Source organism: Centroberyx gerrardi, chromosome 14 (genome assembly GCF_048128805.1).
Source record: "Centroberyx gerrardi isolate f3 chromosome 14, fCenGer3.hap1.cur.20231027, whole genome shotgun sequence".
NCBI lineage: Eukaryota > Metazoa > Chordata > Actinopteri > Beryciformes > Berycidae > Centroberyx > Centroberyx gerrardi.
In genome coordinates, this window is record NC_136010.1 from 11,098,469 (window position 1) to 11,115,018 (window position 16,550).

The 16,550-nt window shown below is 46.3% G+C and overlaps 1 protein-coding gene across 2 annotated transcripts in view; it reads left to right on the forward strand.

Moving 5' to 3' along the window:
* wnk3 (WNK lysine deficient protein kinase 3) overlaps positions 1 to 16,490 on the forward strand; it is a 38,809-nt gene extending 22,319 nt beyond the window's left edge. The window contains exons 10-24 of one of the 2 annotated variants that reach the window (XM_078288101.1): positions 99 to 299; positions 4,913 to 4,956; positions 6,003 to 6,138; positions 6,256 to 6,372; positions 6,468 to 6,569; positions 6,679 to 6,727; positions 6,861 to 7,013; positions 7,115 to 9,297; positions 9,535 to 9,640; positions 11,496 to 11,581; positions 11,690 to 12,033; positions 12,182 to 12,417; positions 12,529 to 12,624; positions 12,725 to 12,888; positions 13,088 to 16,490. In XM_078288101.1, the coding sequence (XP_078144227.1) occupies positions 99 to 299; positions 4,913 to 4,956; positions 6,003 to 6,138; positions 6,256 to 6,372; positions 6,468 to 6,569; positions 6,679 to 6,727; positions 6,861 to 7,013; positions 7,115 to 9,297; positions 9,535 to 9,640; positions 11,496 to 11,581; positions 11,690 to 12,033; positions 12,182 to 12,417; positions 12,529 to 12,624; positions 12,725 to 12,888; positions 13,088 to 13,672 (4,602 nt within the window). In that variant the 3' untranslated portion in view covers positions 13,673 to 16,490. The remainder of the gene's footprint in view (positions 1 to 98; positions 300 to 4,912; positions 4,957 to 6,002; positions 6,139 to 6,255; positions 6,373 to 6,467; positions 6,570 to 6,678; positions 6,728 to 6,860; positions 7,014 to 7,114; positions 9,298 to 9,534; positions 9,641 to 11,495; positions 11,582 to 11,689; positions 12,034 to 12,181; positions 12,418 to 12,528; positions 12,625 to 12,724; positions 12,889 to 13,087) is intronic. The other variant, XM_078288102.1, reaches the window with a different exon arrangement.
* Positions 16,491 to 16,550: the final 60 nt, after the last annotated feature.

Below are 16,550 nucleotides of genomic sequence, written 5' to 3' on the forward strand. Positions count from 1 at the left end.
TTGTTCATAAAATATACCAAAGTGATTCATCCACCATTGTTTGAAATCATTGTGCTATTAAAGTCACATTGTTTATTGTCTATTTTCTGGCACCGCAGAGTACTGGGGTTGTGGCTCATCCTCAAATGCTCCCCATTGGTCAGAGTGGAGGGGCTCCAAATGTGCCTATTGGTCAGAGTGGTGGTATCTCAAGCCTGTCCATAGGCCAAAGTGGAGGGGCACCTGTTGGTCAGACGTTCATTCAGCCCAGTCCCATGGCAACACAGATCTCACCAAGTGTACCTCAACAATATTCTCAGGTGAATAGAGCTAATGATTTGATATTATTAACTTGTATTAAAATCAAAGGCATATGAGACACTTGAGCTACAGCTAATACATTACTACTACTTGAACTAGAACTATGCTCCCACTACTTCCATTTTGTGTTTTTCCCTTAAATAACTTTTACCCAACTACAAATCATCCTCATAATCCTCTGAGATTGACTGTCTATTTTTTATGCTGTATAAAATTAAATGTGTTGATTATTAATGCCCCTTGCCAAAGCTTACTCTTACCTTATTTTTCTACTGCTGTCTTTTCCCTCTTCTTTCAACATCACTCATCATTCTGTCATTATCACTGAATAGACACAGCCATACCATTCAGATGGATCACAAATTACTACTCCCCATGGGTCTATGGCCCCCTCACAGTCATACATACCCCAGGTCTCTCCACAAGCACCCATTAATGTCCTCACTACGCCCCTCTCAATCAGTGATCAGGCTGGACTTGTGGGGGCCATTGTGCCCCTCGCTCAGCAGACCCAACCCGCTGCCACTCCCATGCAGCTCACTGACATCATCCCCCAGGCAGCACCCCACCAAACACAGCCTGTCATGATCCCTCAGCAGACCATTGTTCAACAACAACAGATAGGGTTGGAACCACAGACCACCACCCTTCAGCAGCAGCAACAGCAGCAGCAAATGGAGGCTCAGGCTGCTCTGCTCCAACAGCAACAAGCTAATGCCATTCAGCAGCCCCAGGCTACAGCGGCTACCATGCAGCCACCGATAGAACAGCATCAACAGAACCTTTCAGCTACAGCTGTCCAACAACATCAACCTGAGCCTCAGCAGCAGATCTATGTACAGCAGCCCATACCGCATGTCCAGCCACCTACTCAGCAGCCTGTGCTACCAACACAAACAGGTATGGAGCAGCAAGCTATGTCATTACCACAGCCAGGGGAGCAACCTCAGACTTATAAACAGCAACCACAAATGGATCCTCATGAGCAGACCATGATACAACAACAACAACAACAACAACAACAACAACAACAATTACAACTACAACAACAACAACATCAAAAACAACTGCAACAACAGCAACAACTGCAACAACAACAACAACTGCAGCAACAGCAAGCCCTGTTACGACAACAGCAGCAGCAGCAGCAACAACATCAACAACAGTTGGAGCAACAGCAGCATCAACAACAAGCTTTACTGCTGGAGCAACAACAGGCATATATCCAACAGCAGCTCGAGCAGCAGCAACAAAAAGCACTGCTTCAACAGCAGCAACAACAGGCCCAACTACAACAGCGGCAACTGGAGCAACAACAAGCACTTATACAAAAGCAAATATTGGGTCAACAGCAGCAGCAAGCTCTTCTCCAACACCAACAGCAACAGGAGCAGCAGCAGCAACACGCTCTTCTGCAACACCAACAGCAACAGGAGCAGCAGCAGCAACACGCTCTTCTGCAACACCAACAGCAACAGGAGCAGCAGCAACATGCTCTTCTGCAACACCAACAGCAACAGGAGCAGCAGCAGCAGCAACAAGCTCTTCTGCAACACCAACAGCAACAGGAGCAGCAGCAGCAGCAACAAGCTCTTCTGCAACAGCAACAGGAACAGCAGCAGCAACAAGCTCTTCTACAACACCAACAGCAACAGGAGCAGCAGCAGCAACAAGCTCTTCTACAACATCAGCAACAACAAGAACAACAACAACAAGCACTTCTACAACAACAATTGGAGCAACAGCAACAACAGACTCTTTTACAGAAACATCAACAACTGGAACAACAGCAATGCCAGTTACATCAACAAATTGAACAGAAAGCTGGAATACAAAAACAACCACAGACACAACAGCAAATTGAACAACAGCAGCAACAAGTTGCGCTGCAGCAGCAGACCCAGTTACAGCAGCAAATGGAACAACAACTGCAACAGCAAGCCTTACTCCAACAACAAATGGAACAACAACAACAACAAGCACTATTACAACAGCATTTACAGCAGCAAGCTATTTTACAACAGCAGCAGCAACAACAACAGCAAGCTCTGCTACAGCAACAGCAACAAGAGCAACAACAAGCCCAACTCAAGCAGAAATTAGAGCAAAAGCAGCAACAAGCTCTGTTGCACCAACAGTTAGAACAACAACGGCAACAACAGGCACTGTTACAACAGCAACAACAAGCAGAGAGACTGCACCAACAGGCTCTGATACAGCAGCAACAGATTCAAGAGCAACAGCAGCAACAAGCAGCCATCATTCAGTTCCAGCAAACTGAGAAACTAGAGATTGTCCCTATTCAACAAAGCAACAGTGAGCAGCAGATGTTGATTCAGCAGCAACCGACTGATATACAGCAGGCATGTATCCCACAACTAAACACTGCTCAGTTTCCACCTCACACTACTCTCACTCAGCAGCAGGTGATAGAGCAACAACAGCAAGGAGCATTGATCCAGCAGCAGCAAGCCTACATTGCCCAGCCGCAGCATCACATCTCTGTAATGGAACCTCGCATTCCAATTGGAGCTCCAGCCAGCAGTGAGGCGATTCAGCTCCAAACTCAAATTGTCTCCCAGGCCCAGGTCCCAGTGGCCATTCAGACTACACAGATCCCCATGCAGACGGCCACTGTGATCCAGGCCCAAGTCCTTTCCCAGCAAGGACAAAGTGAGGCTCATCCCCAGAGCCAAGGCCAGGTCCCAGTCCAACTCACAGCCCAGCCCACAGCCCAGGCAGCTCAGGCGATTCCTCCTCAAGTGGCCTCCATCCAGCGACAGACTCAACTCATCCAAACCCAGCAAGTTCCTTTACAGACCACTCATCCAGTCCCTGCCGCTCCCACACAGAGCCAGGTGGCTGCTCAGCCATTAATCCACACTCAGCCTCTGCACTCAACAATTAATCAGCCTCAGCCACTACAGGGCCAGAGCCCAACTGCTGACACTCAGATGATGGGTCAGCAGAGCCAAGCCCATGTCCAGCCTCCAGCTGCAATTGCCTCAGTTCCCTGTCAGATCCAACATGAGACTCCAGTTCAGCAGAGTGCTCAAATACCAGGCCTGTTACAGCCCCAGCTCCAGACCCAAGGCCAGCTACATAGCCAGGTGCATGCTCAAGCAGCAGCTGGCCTTTTGACACCTCAATATGTCCCAGCCCCCCAGCCCACTCACCAAGTCATGCCATCAATACAACAGGATGTCACTCACATTACACAACAGCAGCAGCAACAGCCTCTAGTACTGCAGTATCAGCAGATGATTCTGTCTCCTGGCTCAGTTGGGAGTGTTGGAACTATCACAGCTGCTCCCAGCTCAGTAGTTGACCCTGCGAACTTTACCCCTGCCCCTCATGCTATGCAGCAGACTGGACAAGCCTATGTTCAGGGCCAAGCAACGCTACAGCCCGTTGTTCAGGCCCAGCAGCAGCCCACAGGAAGCACAGCTGCACCTTCCATAATTCAGTCCATCTCCCAGCCTGCTATGCCTCAGCCTGTTGAGCAATACCAGCAACAGCTGCAGAAGTTTTCACAAGTGCAACAACAACAACTAGTAGCACCAGCTCCACAGCAACAACCACCTCTACAGGCCCAGCTACCAGTGCAGCCACCCCCAACTCCCATCCAGAAACCACTTCCTCTTCAGCAGCCTTTGATACCCCTCGATGAGAGTCAACTGCCCCCTCAGTGTCAAATTGCTCCACATCTGGTGCCCCAACCCCCTGCACAGATAGTCCCCAGTAATGTGGCCCAGCCTCAGTCCCAACCCAAGGTCCTGCCCCTCTATAGTCAGGTAGTGGCAGGCCCACCCCCATCCCCCCAGCACCAGGCCAAGCAGACACTGCCAGCTCACACACACACACAAACCAGCATCCAGGCCCAGATACACACCCAGACACAGACACATGTTCAGACACAGGCTCACTCTCACACACAGACACTCACTGAGACACCTATTGCTGAGCAGCCTGTTCTGCCCCATGCTGTCTTTCCTGCCCAACAAATGCCCCCCAGCCCCTCTCATACCTCCTGCCCCCCAACATCCCTACCATCCCTCCATCCTGCTGCTGCCCCTGCTCCAGACCTGCCCACATCCCCACCAGAGGCCCAGGTAACCTTACTGGGACGGGCTGACTTTGTACCCACCTCCCCTCCTCCTGTCACCACTCTACAGTCGCTTGATTCTAATGCCCCCTTGCTGTCCCAAACCTCGCTGCAAGACTGTGACCCTCCCCTGCTGGGCATTGCTCAGGTACAGGAAGCACGCACTACTGGGTTATACGTCTCTTAAAAGGACACATGTTGGCTGTATTGCTAATTTTCTTTTGCTGAAATACCGGCAAACTTAAAGTGAATAATGCTAATTACTCACTTGAAAAAGCCTTTGAGTACACTTCTTCATCTTCAAACTAACAAGTATTAATAAAAAAAAAGATTTGTGTTTATTCATAGGATAGTATTTTTTCAACTGAGTACATTTGTTATTAACTGTAAGATCCTGCATAGTTGCATTATAGTTTGATTTGTATCATGCAGCTAATGGTTTGGTTTGTGTTTTTTTTCCTGAATAACTGTGTGTTGCTTTGTGTCTGTATTCATGTGACTCTACAGGATAGCCCACACCTGTCCAGCACAGAACGTCATTCTTCATCAGGGTATGCCTTATATCACTACTCTCTGATCTTGGCTCCAATTCAGAGTCGGTGCACATCAGTCTTGCACTTACGTCCATCAGGCAAGACAAAAAACAAAAAACATGTGAGACAAGATACTCGTATTCTGATTCGTGCCACGCGGGCACGTAGCTCTGAGTTGAGGGGAGAATATTTAAATTACCCCTCTCTCGCACCTGCCCACTGGGTTGCCAGATTTCTGACATTAGTATGTTTTTGCAGATTGTCACTCTGAGCGGGCCAGTCACATTCCCTTTAAGAGAAGCATTTGCCTTTAATTTTGAGAAAGTGGGTATGATATTTCCAATTATATGATAGCCTTTTATTAATTAGCATGTTATATGGACTTACATCGGTGCATTGCTCGTTCATTAGGCCTATAATAGGCTGTGTGCTTTTATATAATTTGATTTCAATATCAAGTGCTATAATTTAGAAATGGCTTGAGGCCTACGAATTCAGCAGTATTTGATACAGTATCAGGCTAAAGAAATGAAGCTTTATAGTGGATGTTGAATGCAAGCTTAATCAAACTGTACTTTCGCCACCTTTTCTCCAGACATTGCGTAGTAGAAAAGAACGTGCATTGCAAGTCAGAATCCTGCAGATGTCAGGGAACACCACTGGGGAAACTCTGTCCCACACACGTAGCTGCTCGAGGCACTTAGTGAGAGCTTCAGGACAAGGCTAAAGTCTGAATGCCGACCCACACATTTTGCGGATAAATCCCCACTACATGTGTTTATGTCAATTCTGAATACGAGCCTGTGTGATTATTTGGTGGTTAACAATCTCTCCAACCATACAATTAGCAATATGTTAGTGTTGTTACAATATAGTCATATGTATGTATGTATGTAAATACATTTAAATTACATGTACATTTTTGTAATTTAGGTAATGCTCTTATTTTGAGCGACTAACAGTGAGTGAGCAGCACCTTTCAGTTTACAGGTCTTTTTTGATTTTGATCTCTAACTACACTACCATGACAGTAATTATTGTTACATTATCCACTTGTCCTACAGGTCTGTTCCAGCCAATGGTGAAGATACTCTGCAGCTCTTGGCCAATGGGAAACTAGAGAAAGTGAAGTCTCAGAGGAGACCTTCCTGTCAGAGGCCTGAGAAAGGTTCACACCAGTTTCTACTGAGTATGCTCCAGGTGTGGTAAACATTAACAAATAAATCATATTACTAAATGCAAGTATGTGTATAGACCAGTGGATATACTGTATTTTGAACAGGCCAACTTTATAATGATTCTTCCTGTCCTCCACAGGTGTCAAGCAGTGGGGACAATATGGTGGAATGCCAACTGGAGACCCATAGCAACAAGATGGTGACATTCAAATTTGACATTGAAGGGGATGCACCTGAGGACATTGCAGATTACATGGTAGATTACTCATAGCAGTATCATAGTCTGCATTATTTATTGAAAAGTCACCTTCATGTCTTAGTAACTTCTGTTTGGTTGCATTTTGTTTGTAGGTGGAGGAGGACTTTGTCCTTGAGTTGGAGAAAGAGAAATTTGTTGAGGAGCTGAGAGCCATCGTAAAGAATGCCCAGGAAATTCTTCAAACACATTTGCAGGTCTGCTGATTTCCAGATTCAACATCTATTGTATTCTCCCCTCTCCTTTTTTATTGTTTTTGTTGTGAGTGTGTTTCAATATGAACTTGAACCTTTATCTCTCTGCTAGACTGGATCTATTGACCAGTTGCATGTGAGCACTCCCACTGGCTCTACAAGTGAGTTTGCATCTCTTTTCTTAATGCACAGAAGAACCAAATTGTGAAACAATTTTGACACTAGAGAGTGTGAAATCACCCAGACTTTCCTTCCTTCCTTCCGTATCTGCTAACTATCTTTATGTTTACCCAGTGGACGCAGTGCCCCAGTCCTCCCCAGTGGGACGCTGGCGCTTCTTCATTAACCAGACCATCCGCCACAGAGACTCTCAGTCCAACCAGGGAGCTGCCACACCGCCCCCCACTGGAGAGACAAGGGTACCCCAGTCCCCTAAAACAGAGAGAGGTAAGATTTTTCCAAATGACCTTTAAAACTGTGGCTAATTAACATCTCTTTGAATGGGCAGCGTAACAGAAACTAACTGTCCCTTTCTCCGGCGGATGTAGAAAGTGAAGGATCACAGAGATCGGAGTCCTTGACTGGAATGGCCTCTCTTCCCTGCCCCACCTTGTCTGCCACCTCTCCTCCTGTCTCCACTGTCTCAGCCCCTGCCTCCATGTCCCCCCCAGCCACCGCTGCCCCCGCTCCTGACACCACTGCCTCTGACAGCGTCTCTGCACCAGCCTCTACTCTTGTAGCCTCTGTCCCTGCTGCTGCCTCATCTGGCCTTGAACTGCCAGTCCTCACCTCTGCTTCTGTTGACCAAATCCCCAGTGCCCCCTCATCCATGGCCACCCTAATAACTGCTGCTGCCAACCTTTCCACCCTGGCCACTGCCCCTGCTGCTATGTCTCCCATACCCACCGCCAGTCTGCCTGATGTCCTCACATCTCCTGGGACTAGTGGTAGCTCCACTGTAGGTCAAAGCATAGGGGATGCAGTGCTAACTGCTCTAGGGCAGTGTGTGTCTGCAGGGGACCACTCTTCCACCTCTGTTCATTCCCCTCCTCCTGCTGCTGCAGTGACCTCTCCTTCGGTCAGCCAAGTTGGCCTGGAGCAGCAGCAGACACTGGCCCAGACGGTCAGACCAGCCCCGCCACAACCACAACCACAGCTACAGCCAGCATTACAGCAGCAGGTACCACCAACCCAACAGCAACTACAGACAGTGCAGCTTGAACAAATACCACTGGCACAACAGATACAGCAGGTACCACCACCACAAGCACAGCAATCACAACAGCAAGTGTACCAAGAACAAATTCAGCTGCAGCAGGAACAAGCACTGCAGCAGTCTCTCCAACAGTTACAACAACAGCAACTAATGCAGCAACAAATGCCACTTCAACAGCAGCTGACTGAGGTGCAGATGCTGCCTCAGCCAAGTCAAACAGAGTTGTTACAGCAGTCTGTGCCTCTCCAACAGTCTCTGCCACCAGCAGAAATGCTGTCAATGCCCCTACAGCAGACCCAACAAATGCCTGTTCAACAGCAGGCACCACAATATAGCCCACAGATACTTCAGCAATCTCAGTTACAACAGTTACCACAACAAGCTGTGGTACCACAAGCACCTGTAGTGCCTCAACAGCAGGCCCACATTGACCAGCAACAGCAGCATCAGTTAGGGCTACAACAGACAATACACTTACAGCAACAGCAAATGTTACAACAACAGCTACAACAGCAGCAACAACATCAGTTATTAATGGGTGCTGTGGCTTTAAAGCCAGATCAAAGTCAAATGCTACCCCTGTCAATCAGTCAACAATTTGTTCAACAACAGACACCACTAAATGTTAGCCTTGTACCGCAACAACAGATTCAGCAGCAACAAACCCAGATCCCTATAGAGCAGACACAACAACGTATACAGTCACAGCAGCTGCTCCAACAACTTCAGCAGCAGCAGGAGGTGGCTAAAGCCATGGAGACCCCCCAGAAGCAGCAACAGATTCCACTGCAGAAACAGTCTTCGTTCCAGCAGTCAGAGTCAGAACTCTCCACAGGAGAGGCCAGTGTCACAGAGGACACAGGCAGCCACTCTGCCCCTCTGCACCCTTCATCTGACTCCTCCCTGCCCCCTCTCCCTCTGGGCGCCCCCGAAGCCGCCTTACCCCCCCTCTCCCTCACAATGACGCCATCCCCTGCTCAGCCCTCCTCTGTGGCCGAGTCAGACAGTGAGGGCCCCCCCAAAATCGAATTTGTAGACAACCGTATAAAGACGCTGGATGAGAAGCTGAGGAACTTGTTGTATCAGGAGTACAGCAGCGGGGCAGTGCTGGCCGGGGGAGCTGCTGTGGCCTCCACCGCGGCTCCCGCCTTGGCATCAGCAGCCTCCACATCGGCAGGAGGGGATGAGTCATCTGAGCCACACTCGCTCCACCCCTCGTCTTTCCCCCCACCTGCCTCCTCCTCAGACACCTCCCCCCACTCCTCGTCCTCCACCACCTCCTCCACCACCTCCCGTTCCTCCTCCACCTCCCCTGACCTGGAGAGGGATAGAGGAGAGGAGGCTTCCCCAGAGGTGCCCACCTCTGCTGAGCTGGGCCCAGTGGAGCAGCAGCCTGCCCCATCTGTCCCCTCCACCTCTGCCTCCTCCACCCCCCCCACATCCCTCCTGCCCCCCCATCAGGATGACTCTGCTGGGCCCCAGCGCCCACCTGTGCCAGGAGAACCAACCATTCTTGTGAGTGAATACCACTGATTTGATTGCGAGTAAATTGTATGTGAATATTTCATATACATTACTACAAATACAGTGAATTTCCATGGTTGAATAAATGTGACTCCTCTCAGTTCTTTTTCAGCCACCTGTGATATTTATGTTTCAACATCTCTCTTCCTTTCTGAGTGTCTCAACTCCATGCAGCCACTCTTAACTGTCAATGTGGCTTATTCCCTTTCCCTCCACCCCTATTTCCAGGCTGTCCCCCCACACTCTGACACCAGTACCACAGGAGATGCATCGTGGCCCCCCAATCAGCACCCGATCCCCCTCCGGCATGGACAGCAGCAGCACAATGCAGGAGGTGGATATTTTGGCCTAAACCTGACATGTCCTAGTATCAGAAATCCTGTTAGCAAGAAATCCTGGACTCGCAAATTCAAAAACTGGGCGTGCAAACTGCGCCACTCCGCCAGCTTGTTCAAGAAGCCCAGAGTCCAGCAAGGTAGCGTCTTCTTAGCGAGCGAACGAGCGAGAGAGCGAGAGAGAGAGAGAGAGAATGGGGTGTTGGGGCATGGTCTTAAACCTAATGTCTAGTCCTAGTGTTAACATAGAAATGTAACTTTCTAAACTGTCAGGAATTAATAACTGTTAATGTTAAACAATGTTAATGTTTACGGCTAAATAATTGTTTTTGTATATTGTAATGTGACTGTAATCCCTGTGTAGTGTCAGTGTTGATATCACTACATACATTATTGTTTTTTGAATTTTTTGATTTTGCTGAATTGCTTTTACTAAATTTCATTTTCTTGGCAATCTTTCTTTTTGCATGGGTTACTCACCCAGGGGCAAGAACAGTGGAGAGTAGAGGAGGGTGGGAGATTGGCACAGTGTAGGAAGAGGTTGGCATCAGGAGTCTGATGCCCGTCCCAGTGCAGATGAGCTCTGCAGTAAAACCCGGCTGTGCCCAGGACATATCCCTTCATATCATCCACCTGCTGGCTCAGTGTAGACACCATGCACCTCAGCATGAGACATTACACAGACATTACACAGATAAGATACTAAGTCATTGTGTGATCAGTTGTCATTCAGAATACATGTATGCTTTGTATGACACACAGTCAGCTTACACAGCACTGCTCCATGAGACTGCATAATATACTGTAGATGCTATGCTATTTATGAACACTAATTTTTCCCATTTGCATTATCTGTATGTGATATCCAGATTATGATGAAAGTCATAATTTCTACTATCTATTGTGCACATTGTCCAGGGCTTACAAGTTACTGTCAGGTTCTTTCTTACCTGGGTAGGCTTTTTGTAAAGCTTTATCATATTGTTTTAGTAAGCCAACCTTCTTGCATGTATTTGTGTTTATGTGTGTAGCAGTAGTTTAGATCCATGTATAGACTACTAGAGCATATGCATGAACATGTATGTTATGTTCAACATGTGTGTCTATATAGTAATGGATCATTGTCTGTAAGTAGCACCTATATCAGGCTGCACATTTCCAAGTTGATCTTAAATGATGCAGCAAATCCATATATACGCACTGTACTAATGTAGTGTTCCCTAATATCAAACACATTGAACAATATCACTGTGGATCTGAGTACAGATTTCAAATGCGATATTGGGCTCTGTTGTCTGATATATGAGTGGGACAAGGTTGAGTCAGTGAGAATGAGAGAGTGGATGTGTGGGTGGGTGGGGGTACACTGTTATAAACATTCAACTGTCATTCCATAATATGCTTTTTTTATTTAATGACTTACTATACTTTTGTTTTTAAATAAACTACCACCCCTCCCCACACCCCCATAACACATTTGTTTTAAGTATGTACTTTACTGCCATAAAAACTTACATTCATTGTTGAGTTTATTACTTTTAATTTAGAACAAATGATGACTGCCACAGTATTCAATATAATGTTTACACATTTTCATAGCCCTGCATGTAAGCCATGTAAGTCACAATGTTGTTGATGATGTGTGATGTTGGTGGGTGATTTTTAACACTGTGTGTTTGTGTCTGTGTGTCCATGTATGTCCGTGTGCTTCTACATGTCCCTCTGTGATGTACATTTTTATGTGTCTGTATGCTTCTGTCTGTGTCTACCTCGTCATTTATGTGCGCTTTATACCTGTGTCTCTATGTCCTTGTCTCTTCCCTCTTTGTTTTTCATTCCCCATCTCTTTATCAGATGGACACTCCAGCAATCAGGCTCTGGGAGAGGAGAGGGAGGCTGCCCCCCTAAATCCACCTCAGTCACGCAAAGGACGATTTCAGGTAGGGACAGGACTAACGATTTTGTACTTGTCACTCACCATTCTAACCCTTCAGTGCAGACAGGACCAGGAACAGGCTGTTAATAGCTCCCACATCCTCTGCCATCAGGTGACTCCAGTACCCCAGCCTCCTGAATCCTCTCCCCCTAAGGAGGCAGCCTCAGGCCAGGGTGGAAGTCACCGGAAAGTGGGGCGCTTCTCTGTAACCCAGGCTGAGACTAAGAAAGAAGAGAGGCTAACTGACAGCTCCCCAGTGTCTCCTGATTTGGAAAGGGAGAGGAGGAGAACTCGGGGGAAGGAGGGAGAGAAGGAGGAGGGTAAGAGGACCCCGTCATTGGCCCACCCACCCCGAGGTCACGGGCACAGCCACTCACCCCTGGGCAGCAGCGATGACGATGAGAGCGAGCTGGAGGATGAAGACCTGAGGAGAGAACTGCACAAGCTCCGAGAGAAGTGAGACAGGGAGGGGAAAGATGGAACAATATTATCTTCCAACTCGTTTCTTCTCGTAGTCTCAACTCGTATCGTACTGATTTGCCAAACCTCATAATCCTCATCTCCCTCCCCTTCTCCTCCATGATTTGTATCTCCTCCTCCATAGGCACATCAAAGAGGTGGTGTCCCTTCAGGCCCAGCAGAACAGAGAGCTGCAGGAACTGTACCGACAGCTCCGTTCCCTCAAAGACCACAGGCAGACTCTGCCTCTCCCTCTGCCCCGAACACCTCCTCTTCCCACAGCACCTCCAGCCCTCTCCCCTCGCAGGCCCCGGCCGGCCAAAGTCAAGCTCCGGCCCCGGCCTCACTCTCACATGGACAACAACGGAGTTGCACACCCTGGTAACTATTTCTCTCTCTCGCTCTCTCTCTCTCGCTCTCTCTCTCTCTCGCTCTCTCTCTCTCTCGCTCTTGTTCTCTTGGTGTAACTATTTCGTTGTGGCTGTCCCCCAGGGATGCAGCAGTCAAGTAGTTTCTCAGGTGGTGAACAGAGTAGACTGCCCCCCTACTGCAACCCAGAGCACCGCACCTCACTGTCCACTAGGAGAGGTAGGGTTTGTCACCCATACATGGAGGCAATGCATAATTAGTGATCAGTGGTATCAAAGTGATGATCACTGGTATCAAGTGTCCCTTCATTTCTCCGCAGATCACAGTCCTCCTAGAAAGAGCACATTCACAGATGAATTGCACAAACTGGTTGATGATTGGACGAAGGAGACGGTGGGCCCTGCCCCACCCAAGCCCTCGCTCAATCAGATCAAGCAGATTCAGCAGGTGCAAGAGTTGGGAGGCTGGAGCCAGCCAGCTGAGGTAGAACTACACACTGTATAGGACATATCCTATTTTTCATACAATATAACCTTTTCATACAACATAAAAATATAAAAACATATAAAAACAACATATAAAAAAATATAGGTCAAAGGTTTTGTGATTGTTTCATCATAAATGTTGTGGGTAAGGTTTTGCTCTCAGTTTGCCTTACTATTAATGACTTTATTCCATGCAGGTGGCTCCACCTGGTTGGTTTCCAGTGGCACCACTGAATCCCCAGGCATCCCCAACCCCTGCCAGCCTGCCTGTGGCAGCCCCATCTCATTACACAGGAGGAGGGAGCCTGGCCACCCTGCGCTCTCCAGGAGCACCACCACAAACGCACATAGGTCAAGTCCCACAGCTGCAGCAAAGTTTACACCTCCATCAGTCTCTCCCACTCCAGCAGATGTCCTATCAGCAGTCCCCTCTCCGCCAGCAGATACCACAGCCCCGGATGCAAACTCCCTTACTGTCTCAGTCGCAGCCCATGCAACCACAGACACAACCCATCACGCAGCTGCCCCACTCACCATCTCAGAGCCAACCTCTGTTGCCTTCCCAAATGCCCACATCTCCAATGCCCCTGGCCGGGTCTCTGCTGCCTGGCCCTGGCACCACGGCGCCCACAGATAGCGGTGCCACCACTGGGGGGACATTTTGCTCCTGTTCCTCATCCTCTTCCTCCTGCTCCTCCTCCTGCTCTACTGCTGCTCTGCCTTCCAGTGCCAAACTTCACCCAACACCCCCCACCTCCACTCTTCCTTTGGGACAGCAATGAAACCAAGGCAGAGAGAGAGGTTGATGCGAATGATCGAGTAGTTGGAGCAAGACGTAAATCAAATCCATACGGAATATTGGTTGTGTGTATGCAAGAGAGAGGTGTGACCACAATGAGTATATGGATTCCAGTGTGTTTGTGGATAAGGTGGGGAGTGAATGTGAGAGATGGTAGATTCTAGTATGTACAGACAGAGGGCAATATGGAACACGGGCTGGGGGTTATGAATAACGGTACGTTTGGGTGTTGAGTTGTATAAATTCTGTAATGTGTGAGTGCGTGCATTTATGAGTGTGAGTGTGTGTTTGTGCTTTCATGTATTGTCCAAGTACATATCCCTTATGTGTTTTGACACAAATTAACGGTCATGTTTTTGTTTTCAACCCAACTCAGTTGGACCTGAACTCTTCCTAAGCAGAGACATGAAGGACACACAAAATTTTTTGACAATGTATTGGCATTTTTGTTTCATTTGTCAATGCTTACAGTGAAAGGACTATCAATTTTAAAAGTGCAATTAGTAACTGTCATCTAAATTGAACATAATGTGTTGTAGTGATTTGTCTGTAAGGCATAAACAAAGTATTTTTGTAGAAGCACGTTGACAAAAACCAGACACATAGAATTAGCTGACCTTTAAAACTATAGGCCTATAGCACAAAGTGTTTCAATGGGCAGTGAACTGTAACACATTTAAAACAACAGCATGTTACACAGTAGAGCATGGTATCTGGCTTCCATCACTACCACAACGCCACCAAGCGCACTGTTACGCAGTGTAGTGCACGGGTACAGCATGTACTTAGTTTGTATTATTTCACGTTAAGTAGTAGTGGTAAGATAGAAACAATTTGAATTAACATGAGTCACATGATATCAATTAGGATTAATTAATTTTCGGAATATGCTGGTAAATTGAAATATGTCATCTATGTTCAGTGGACTCTTGTATTGAGGTTAACTGAATATTCACCCAACCCAAGACTGCATGACCCTATGGCTACCTTGACCTGCCTGAACTTACTGCAATCTGCTTACACGTACATTTATGAATCTCACATCTGCTGTGTGCAGCCAACTGAGTTAATTCATCAGTCATAAGTAAATTGGTTTTCAGTATGATAGGCTTTTACAGTAGACATTTTTGCTTTCAATTTCAGCACTGCATATCAAGGTGTCATACTGAGGAGGAAGATGAAAAAGAAAAACTGCCAAGTTATAATGGAATGGGGAGACCATACGGGTTATTCCCATATTGCCTTTTAGAATTACTGCATTTTTTGTGAGTGTGTGAGAGTGTGTATTTCTTTCTGTGTGACGAAGCTTTGTGATACTGCTGCACTGCATCATAATTGCATCCCTGTTGCTTTCATTCAAAGCGGCCTCTCACATTAAATGTTACTGTACCCAATTTAAAATGTTTACTCTGAGCCCGTGTCTTGGGCTTGTCTCCTCAAGAAACAAAAGATAACAAGTGAGTGCTTAGGCCTGTAAAGGTCGTAAGTTTGTCGTCAAACACTAGTGTGAGATCCTCACTTGGCTATTTGTCAAGTTTGTTTGGCATTATAGTGATTCTTCATTTCAGTTGTGAACTATTTTGTCTTTGATCTTAGGCTGTTTCAGTGTGAATGATTCTTTTATAAGCTCAACTGTGGACCGTAAATGTGCTTTATGCACACTGCAAAAGGTTTACTGAATTCAGAAATGTTCCATTCCTCTATTTCTAAATTCACTTCAATGATAGATGCAGGGATACAGAGAGTAATACATCTACAGATGTTTTATTGGGTTATCAGTGCACTTAGCCATACACACATTTGACCATTAATGGTCAGGCATTGATACATTTTTGGAACCTTACTTGGTACAATAAGTAGTCTGTAGTCAAAGCAGCATTTCTGTTTTATTGAAATTAATGATTGAGAGATTTGTGCCACAGCAAAGAGACATTGTACAGGTTGTGAAAGACTGCTAAATGTGAGTCAAAGACACTTAAAATATGAAAGGTTACGGAGGAACAGTTTGTGCTAAAGGGTATGGTTGTTCAGAAGTAAAACTTTGCAATTACATAATCTAGAATTTAACATAACGGATTTCAGTATTTATGTTGTTTTTCAAGACAACCCACATTTTCACAGAGATGTAGTTCATTATTAGTGAAGGCGAGTTACTGTGCTGTCATGTCCAATACTAACATGTTGACCACATGCCACAGCTTAATGAACATGATTCATGATAGGAAATGTGGAGCTGGCCCTGTCCTTGAAGTGTTACCAAAATGTTATCTAAAAGAAAAAAGATTATTTTTGTATTTTGAAATGGGGGTTGTACAAATTGTAAAATTGTGTTCTCATCATTATAAATCGGAGGTTATTTGAAACTAGAAAACACTGGTTCTCATCCCTGTTTACATGGGACTCCCCTGCTTTTATATACCTCTCTGGCTCGGGACAGGCCAGGGTCATTTTTAAGCATTTATTCTGAGAAATTTTGGTCTGTTGAGAAATGTTACTTCATTTTTGAAACATGATACCTGAGACACTAACTACCACAATGACATAAGTCTACCTGCTGGGCTGCAGAGCAAATTCAATTCACTTCCAAAAAATAAAATAAAATGGAACACAAATTTGGGGAGTCCCAAAATGGCATGACTGAGAACCAATGATAAAAGGATATTTGAACAGAGAAACCTAGAAAATGAAAAGTATGTTGCTGGTGATTTAGCCTCTGTAAATTGTAACTAATTCAACTGTTGATTTTATTTATGTTTTGTAACTAATCGAAATAAATGATGGAGTTAAACATCAAACTATAATATTGTGTGGGTTTTTTTATATGCCGGAATTTAGTTTACATATCTGTATCTGAAAAGAAA